At 37.4% G+C, this 10,027-nt stretch overlaps 1 protein-coding gene across 2 annotated transcripts in view; it reads right to left on the bottom strand.

Moving 5' to 3' along the window:
- Nucleotides 1-588: 588 nt before the first annotated feature.
- Nucleotides 589-10,027, bottom strand: part of LOC126365193 (probable peptidyl-tRNA hydrolase 2) — a 58,400-nt gene continuing 48,961 nt past the window's right edge. For both annotated transcript variants that reach the window (XM_050008124.1, XM_050008123.1), the window contains 2 exons: nucleotides 8,073-8,158; nucleotides 589-2,144 (listed from right to left, as the gene is read on the bottom strand). In XM_050008124.1, the coding sequence (XP_049864081.1) occupies nucleotides 1,940-2,144; nucleotides 8,073-8,158 (291 nt within the window). In that variant the 3' untranslated portion in view covers nucleotides 589-1,939. The remainder of the gene's footprint in view (nucleotides 2,145-8,072; nucleotides 8,159-10,027) is intronic.

Raw genomic sequence — 10,027 nt, 5'->3', positions numbered from 1 at the left:
CATGCGAAGTTTGAAGTTTATCCCACAATTACTTCCACAGATATAAAAATCTAAACTTGACATTTTTCTCAAGCTTCTATTTTTTCACCCGACTGTGCCTCAAATTATCCCTATTGAAACTGCTTATGAAATCTTATTATTTCAATTAAGAGAATGCAAAACGTTGTGCAAGATGGCGAAGACGTTTTTGAGGAAAATGTAGCCAGAGATGATACGCCTCAAAGTCGCCGAATACTCAGCGGGTGCACTCACTTCCGACAGCTGCGCTATGGGATTAAACAAATGACAACATCTTCAAGTACCAGAATAGATGATTTTTACAGTTTACCAATGTTTACTGGGAACATGAGTGAATGTTCACATACAATTTTATCAAAATCCATGAGAGTTATGTGGGAATCTGTGGACCACTTGACATGGAATGACATAATAATCACACAACTATACAGAGGAAACAATACACGTATGCATAACTTTTGGCTTTCCAGTCCGCATCATTTTAAGTAGCAGATAAGAAATGAGTAAAACTATAGGCACAGATTTATTCTCTGTGTGGATTTATACTGGATATGAACAATAAGCTACATATTTATTTTGTGTTATTCTAATTTTTATTGAATGTCATTCTCATTCTACAACAGAAATTTCCAGTGATACGAAGTAGAAAAATTAATCAATTTTCTGTATGTTTGTGAATCCACTAATAAGACTTACATTCTTGCATAACAGGAGAGACAGAGTATAAAAACTCAAAATTCTGCTAAAGAAGTAGGTGTTTATTGTTAATTAATGTAATTAACTCCTACACATCTGTGCAAACAGTTTACTGAGGTACAAAGTCAGCATGCTAATGCTTTATAAAACTTGCCTTAACAACATAAAACAACAGTAAAACCTTGTAAAAATAAAACTGTTCAAATGTCACGATCGAAACTGTAGTATCCATTAACTTCACTAAATGAGGGAAAACCTTTTATACATAAATATGACTATCTCACATCACTGATACAGGTTTCATAAAATATGGCTAATGTCTTCTTGCTTTAACAACAGAGTACTACATGATATGCTTGTGCTGCCTTTTATACCACTCTGTTACTATATTACTGGCATTAAATACTTAACAGTCAACACTATCTGATAGCACCTTGGCAGCATCTTTTTCATATACAATTCAGTATAGACAAATACAAATAACAGTGAGGATCTGTTTTTCTTATTCTTGAATTCATAGTGTAACAAACACAAACCACTCAACATCAGTCACGGAAAACTACCTCTATAAGCACAAATAAGTTAACGAAGCAACAGAAGTCCTCGCATTTAACTTTTAGCTTTTGTTTTTCCTCCCTGTGCTTCATTTCTTTGTCTTGTAATCACAGAGCTTAACACATAACATAGTCTTTGTAGAACCAACATTATGGATTAAATATTAAGTTACAAGTTTATATACAAGTATTAAACAGCTACTTCAACCAAATTCTCTCAGGTCTGTATGGACAATGATATTTGGCAGTTCAATATCAAAAATGAATATTGCACAAGTAATAGGTTATGCCTATACTTCATTTGGTCATGCTGAAATGCTTATCAACTGAAGCAACCTGACAAAGAGTTCAAGAGAAACAATGTACATTTTAAACACTTGAGTGTATATAAAATCTTGTCACTGAATCAATTTGAAACAAATACACAAAATCAAAAATTGTTTTGCAATAAATCTACAGTATATTGTAACTACTCACTGCAATAAGCAATTTCGTTGTGCATTTCTTGGCATGTATTACACTATCTGTAAAACAAGCAGAGAGGAAAAAGATCTCATTTTTTTAAAAAATTGTTAGTACATAATTTATGTATACAATTTCTATGGACACAAGCACTGCAATAACAAAGCTGGTTTGAAGTGTTTTTCGCCAATATGGTAGCATTTTTTCCCCTATTGCAACAGAGCTAGTTCTCCGGTAACATTATTAACTTGAGTTTCTTTGCCAAAAATTGCTAATACAGTTGTTGAACCAGACTGTACTTCAGTAAGACCAGCATCTGTAATACAGTGTGCTGGAAGTTTATTCACCTCAGCCTCTTTTTCTAGCAACTTCAGGTGTTGGTAGTTAAGACCCTTAAGGACGACCATTTTTCCACTGGGAAAAAAAAAAAAAAATAAGAAATAGAAAAATAAAACAGAGACTGATATAACACTGTAAGCGTGTAACAGAAAGACTATTTATAGAACTATGCTTAAAAGAAAATCTGCAGACAACTAGTATTAAGTGTGAAGAGCTTCTCATCGCATTGGAGTAAGCTTCACCTGCAAAGTACTTAAACACAATTTTAAAAACACACCAATATTAAGTGCATGAAGCATCAGTTGTCTTAGCAGACATAGACTTGGCCTGCCAGGGACACAATAACCATTGTAAATAGCGTACAGGTATAACAAGCTTAAGTCGCACAAAGTTAGATTTTACAACCAGTTTCGTCTGTCACACACTAGCACCATCAGATAATCATTACCTTAGTAGGCGAGTGGAAGTACCATTCACTACTACAGTCAAAGCCAAAGTAGTTTAACACTACACAACTTGGATGTAAGAGAGTGTGTGTTATGCAAAGCAAACTCCTATATATTTTTGGAATGAGGAAGAGAGAAGAAACCAAAAGGGTTAATAAAAACAAAGTAATCTGATAAGTTCTCAATTTTTAGCCTTTATCTTCTACAATAAATAATTACATCTGACAATGTTACAATACAATTATGATTCCACACTACTTTGTGTTTGACTGTGAAAATGGGCAGTACTTTTAAGTGCCTAACATGCTGTCCCCAGGGCAATGATCATCTGGTAACACTTGCACCTGAGGGTGCAACCAGTCATAGAACTAAACTGTGTGTAAGTTGTGTTATTTGTATAGCATTCATTAACTAATATGCAGGTACCTCACCTTCCTGAGCTTGAATAAAGGAAACATTTAAGCTTCAACCACTTTAACTCAAGTTAAACTATTTTAAGAAATAATCCATGTCATGAATTGTACTGAAATACTGAATGTGTCTTCAATCTTTAACTTTTTTTTCCATTTAATAAACATAAAAGAACTCTCTAGTAGTATTACAGAAATAAATGTGTCAAGGGAAACTGGAAAAAGTATACTACTACTACTACTACTACTACTACTACTACTACTACTAATAATAATAATAATAATAATAATAATAATAATAATAATAATAATAGCTATCTGCATGAGTTTGATACCTGGTAAAATGCTGTAAGAGGTTAACAGAAATAAAATATCTAACATAATAATCAACTATGTAGGAAAAGATACATTGCTACTTCACACGAAGAAGGCACGTTTAAGTTGTGAACAGACACACTTAAAAGCCATAGCCTTTATCAGCAAAAGAGAAACACACACCATTCATATACACAAGCAAGCAAACCTCATGCACACATGACTGGCAATTCGGGCCAGAATGCAACTGTCATTTGGGATGGAAGCGGCAATCTGGAGGGGGTGGGAAAGGGATAGTAGTGTACAGGTGGAGGGAGAGAGAGAGAGGAACGCTGTCTGATTGAGTGCGCAGGAACTAGAATGACAACAGGTGCAGCGTCAGAAGGTTGTGGGACAAGGTGGTGGAGATAAATGAAGCAAAAAAGGAGAGGAGCGGGGAAAGACAGGTGGGTGTATTGGCAGAGAGCAACCAACAAAGAGATTGGGAGACAAGAATGGAAAGATGATAGGACAGATAGGGTGGAAACTGTTGGGTGAAGGGTGTGTGGATGGTATGTTACCAAAGGTTGAGCTGGATAATTACAGGAGTGGAGAATATATTGTAAAGATAACTCCCACCTGTGCAGTTCAGAAAAGCCAGAAGTGGAAGGGTGGATCCACATGGCATGAGTAGTGAGGCAGCCACTGAAATCACGTGTGTCATGTTCAGCTGTGTGATGTGCCACAGGATGGTCTACTTTGCTCTTGGCCATAGTTTCGCAGTGGCCGTTACTTCTGGTGGACAGCTGGTTGGTAGCCATACAGTCATACCAATATAAACAGCTGTGCAATGATTGCAGCAGAGCTGGTAAATGTTATGGCTGCTTTCACAGGTGGCCTGATTCCTGATGGGGTAGGATGAACCTATGCCAGGACTACAATAGGAAGTGTTGGGTGGGTGGATTGGACAAGTCTTGCACCTGGATCTTCCACAGGGACATGAGCCTTGTGGCAAGGGTCCTGGTCTGGTTCAGGTTCATTGATGATTTTCATCATCTGGACTCAGGACCAAGACACCCTATTTTAATTCCTTTACAACCTCAACACCACCTCTCCCATCCACTTCGCCTGGTCCTCCTCAACTCAGCTTGCCACCTTACTAGATGTTGACCACTTTCTATCTCAGATGGCTCCGTCTACACCTGTGTCCACATTAAACCCACCAACCATCAACAGTTCCTGCATTATGACAGTTTTATTCTACCCCATTAGGAGTCAGATCGCCTGTGAAAGCAGCCATAACATTTACCAGCTCTGCTGCAATACTGCACAGCTGTTTATATCGGTATGACTACCAACCAGCTGTCCAACAGAATTAACGGCCACTGTCGAACTATGGAAAAGAGCAAAGTAGACCACCCTGTGGCACACCACACAGCTGAACATAACATACTTGATTTCAGTAGCTTCCTTACTACTCAAGCCATGAGGATCCTCCCTTCCAGCTCCGGCTTTTCTGAACTGTGCAGATGGGAGCTATCTTTACTATGCATTTTCCACTTCTGTAATTATCCAGTATGGTAACATGCTGTCCGCACACCCTTCACCCAACAATTTCCACCCTCTGTCCTATCATCTCCTCTCCATTGTCACATTGTCATCTCTCTCGCTCTCTCTTTTTATATGTCACTCTCTGCCAATTCACCTGTCCATCTTTCCCCACTTCTCTCCCTTTTTTGTCCCCCCCCCCTCCCCCCCCCCCCCCCCCGTCCCACCCCACAACCTCTGGATGCTGCACCTGTTGCCATTCTAGTCCCTGCACACACCACACTGCCAAAAAGTGTCCCACTCTTGCACTTCCCCCCTCCACCCACCCCATACACTACTATCCCATTCTCTTCCCCGCCCCCTCCAGATTGCTGCTTGCATCCCATGTGATAAATGCATTCTGACCCGAGCTGCCAGAATGGCTGTCAAGAGCATGTGAGGTGTGAATGCTTACATGTATGAATTACGTGTTTCTATTTTGCTGTTGAAGGCTGTGGATGACAGCTTTGTGCATCTTTTAATGGTGCCGATCTGCAACTTAATGCGTCTTCTTTACGGTAAGTAGCAATATATCTTTTCCTACATTGTTGGTATTCAAATGTGGAGTTTCCATTGCTTGATATAATAATCACTGATTTAAGGAAAAAATATGAGTGTGATTATGTAAAAAGAGGAGAGGAAGGATCCAATAATGAAGAAAATAACATATCAACTTATCCAATCACAGGAGCGCGAAAGGCAGAGATGTGGAATCTACAGATATTAGATAAAATATTATATCTTACTGACAAAAGAATGCAATGGAAAGCTTACAGAACAGATTTTAATGCCATACTAAGTGTTAATGATGTGTTACTGTTTAAAAAATGAAAAAATGTTCTTCTGAAACTACTGTAACTGGTAATGATCTCTGAAAAACCTTTTCACAAAAGAGAAATGAAATCTAAATTGGCCCCACACTATCGGGGATTGAAGGATTTTAGTTACGAAAAATCAGCAATGGTACATAAAATATCTCTATAATTATCAAAATCTACGAAACAGAAGATCTATCACCAGCTTTCTAGCATCATGTTGCCATAATACCACTAATGAAGACAGGAGCAGATAAATGAGACACTAAGTGAATGATCAGTAGGACATAAAAAATGCAGATTCTGCTAGAATAATATGCAGAGGAACAAAACATCTGAGGGGATACTAGAGAAACATCAGCCTTCAAACACAAAGGTACCAGTGTAGAAAGTTTGACCCTATGCTTAGTGATGGAGGCAAGAATAAAGAACCGGAATACCCTCACACCATCCTTTGGGAAAGTCTTCCACGATGTGCATTATGAGGTTCAGAATTCTGAGAACAATTCAGATAAGAAGTGAAACAAATGGGTGACAATATCTACCAATCTATTAAATACAAGGAAAAAAATCATGACAGACATATCAATATTTAAAATTATTTAAAGTAGAATGGCAGCTTATGAGATGGGTAGCTCAATTGCCGTATTAATCTATGTTTGCCTTGAGCACAAGTGTCTTCTCTCTCTCTCTCTCTCTCTCTCTCTCTCTCTCACACACACACACACACACACAACACACACACACACACACACACACACACACTTTTAACAAAAACCATGTAATGAAACTGATGGGAACCATACATAAACTCATTAATACTATGTTATCTTTCAGTGGTACTTGCAGATTAATGATGAGGTGAGTTTCAAGGCAGACCATTTTCTGATGAGTCAAAATGCAGATTTATACAGCCAAGGTCACTGCCAAGTCATCTATCACTGGGAAAAATGTGTTGCACTGTAGGGTGAAAATGTTGAGAAGATCTAACAGCATCACCAAGCTTCATGGCGGCAGCTTGATTTTGTTTCGAGTGATAATTAAAACTTTACACCAACTTCCAAATACAATAAAGTCTTAGTGAAACTGTACTCTATTTAGCAGTGTTTACTGACATGACCACATGCACAAGTAGCAGAAGTACTGAATGAGTTGAGACTACCACTTGATGCAGACTTGCAGCTTAGCAGAGTTAGATGACAAGAAAAGATGAAAAGAGGATGATAAACAACTTCTATTGACTATGGAAAGCATAAGGGGCAACAACACAAACAGCAATAGCTACTCAAAATTCAGGATAGTGTGGGAATATTAACAATAACACAAATTCATACACAACAGACAATTAGTTAGTGAAGAACAGCTACAGGTGGTAATATGACAGAGAGAAAAAGAAGCACCACACATGTGGGTAGGGTGACAACATCGACATAATGTGTCTTCACTGGTTTCAACATGTTGTTGTTTTTGTGGTCTTCAGTCCAGAGACTGGTTTGATGCAGCTCTCCATGCTACTCAATAAATCTAATTTTCTGGGACTAGATGTCAGTCTGAACATACTGATTTAGACTTTCCTAAGTCTCTCCTGCGTTGACATGTTTTTTAAAAATAGGTAGTACGCAGTTCCCCAATTTTAATTTACTTTGCTACTGTTAGATAGTTAAATGTAACTGCAAGACTCCTAATTGGGAGACAGGCATGTGGGTGGGTGCACAGCGATGAATTATATAAAAAAAAGAGAACAATTAGGGAAAAAAATTGATTTGTATGACATCAATGACTGAGAGGTATGATGAATAGAATATAATTTGCTTCAGTTGTGATGATGATTTATTCATCTGTGGCCAGTCTTGGGGTGTTAAATCTCATTTTCAGGTATATAAAAGATTATTGTATTTGTTCACGCATAACATACAGCCCGGACCTGTCAGTGCAAAGGTTCCATGTCGCTGCAGCTTAGGCACAAACTGTCTACCACTGGGCAGCCGCATGCTATTGACACCAGCAAGGACAAGAGTCCTTGTTGGTGTCCATAGCATGCGCAGCTGCCAGACAGTGGGCAGTTTCCACCTAAGATGCAGTGACTTGAAGCCTTTGCACTGACTGGCCTGACTGTATGTTATGCATGACCGCATACAAATTTTTTTTTGTTCTTCTGAAGATTGAATTTTAACGTCCCGAAACTGGCATGGATTGAACAAATCATTATCACAACTGAAACGTATGTTATTCTATTAATTTGAAAATGAATAAATAAATAAATAAATAGATACATCACTTCCAATTCAAAATAAACATTGATAGTTTTTAATAAATTATATATAGCCTGGCTGATTACCATTTGTCAATAAAATGAAATAGTACCAAAATGCAACAACTACTTGACTGTCAAGTATTACAAGTATAATGACATAAACTAATACCACTTATGAACACGCCAAATGACATTACCCGTTATCTTCCCAATTAATCAAATCTTCAGCATACTGTGGTGAAGCTGTTAATTTCTGGTAAAGGCCCAATGTTGCATGCCCAACCTACAACAAACATCAACACTGTCAATAATTACATAGTTTACTTCCAAATTTAACAATGGAAACAGTTGTCAGATTATCTGACAATAGAAACAAGTGAACTGAAAGACTAGGTGTAATATATGAAGAATTTTTTTTTATTCTCAGGAGTTTCAATCAGCAGTGAACTGGTAAAGTATATTTCACACATCCGTAACTTGTGCAAATAATTTTGCCTTGGCCCTCAATATTTCTTAAAACCTAGGAACAAGTACTCATTTAAAAATATGGAACCTAGACGGTAAAGTTATAGTACAGCTTTCACAACTACAGAAGTTATAAGTAAATCTACACTATTTACTTCACTGATTGGACAAATAATAGAGGAATTACCAAATTCAGTGTACAACCCTTTGAAAATAATGTGTCAGCAAACATTTCTGCTCAGGATGTATGTAATAATGAACGGTCACACCATTTGATAATAAATGCAACTACAGGAGCTACTTTATTAATAACCAGTAGTCAAATAAGTGGATGATGAAGACAATCACTGATAGCTAATGGTTGCTGACTGTAGTAAACAGTCATTTGATGGGAATATAAGGAGTGCCTGGAATCATAACACTTGTTTCTGGAGAAAGTATGATAATCTAAGTGGAAGCTTGCTAGTATAAAGCTCCGATCCTACATGGTGTGTAGGGTAGATAAATTTCTGTTTCCTGCATTGCCCTGAAAGTTTTAGATAGTGTTCTGGTCTCTGCTGCTTACACAAGAACAAGAACAAAAAACTAAAACTACTTGCTTGTCATGAATTTCTAAATCCTTCGTAATTATTACACAGTGTACTGAAATTTGAATTAAAATATTAATGTAAATAATTGCTATACGAAGGATAAGGTGAGCTTTACTGTGGATTGAGAGTAGGTATTCGTGTGCTTATCACCATCATGGCTTGTTGGTACACCAAGTCAGGTGTAGTTCTATAAATGACTGCCAGCTAACCGTATTGAGCGAAAGTCCTTGATTCATTATATTTCTCAGATTACAAACTCTCTGACAGAGGGTTTTGACTGCATGTTCCCAAAGTTGGGTGTTTCCTATAGATTATTTGTTCATCATCACTCTTTCCAAATACACCTGTACTCAAACTTGTTTGTTCATATGAACACAATATTGCGGTCTTACATTTTTGTGGTATGGAATGCTGTTTATTTTTACCATAACAATTTTTTCTGAAGGCTTGTGTGTGTGTGTGTGTGTGTGTGTGTGTGTGTGTGTGTGGGGGGGGGGGGGGGGGATATGAAAGAATCTCCTATTCATTTTGGCTGGTTCGACCTTCATTACTGTTTCTAACCCACAAATCAATAATATCTGAGCAAAGTATTCACTGTACAGAGCTTGTTCTGAAGGCCAACGAAAAACTGTGTCCTAATTTAAACGAAAATAAAGAGAAACATATGTGGGAAAACAATATGTACTTTACGGCCAAGTTCTGAATTTATACAGCTGTCTTCGTCAAAACATGGGCTCTTCTGGTATTTCCTTAAATCTTACATATATTACAAATTGATGTGCACTGTTAGCTGCAACAGGCAGAAATCTTGCTTTGTTGGTACTGTACATTTTCATGATTTTGACTGAGATAAACTTGTGCTGCAGTGTAAGAGTTGACACAGAAACAAGTAAGTAAAAAAAATCCATGCACTTCACACGTTTTTTTACACATAACAGTCAACTTCCGAAATGTTCCTTAATGTCAAGGAAATGTTTGTAAGATTCACATATTTTACTGCTTCTGTCGCTTCTGCATCACCTTTAATTGATTGTATCAAATTCCTTTTTGTATTGTGATGTACTGTGAAATTTTGAACATTTGTGCATGCTGCAATA

Source organism: Schistocerca gregaria, chromosome 1, assembly GCF_023897955.1.
Source record: "Schistocerca gregaria isolate iqSchGreg1 chromosome 1, iqSchGreg1.2, whole genome shotgun sequence".
NCBI classification, from domain to species: domain Eukaryota; kingdom Metazoa; phylum Arthropoda; class Insecta; order Orthoptera; family Acrididae; genus Schistocerca; species Schistocerca gregaria.
Note: the sequence above shows the minus strand (reverse complement) of the source record. Positions and strands in the feature narration are given on the sequence as shown.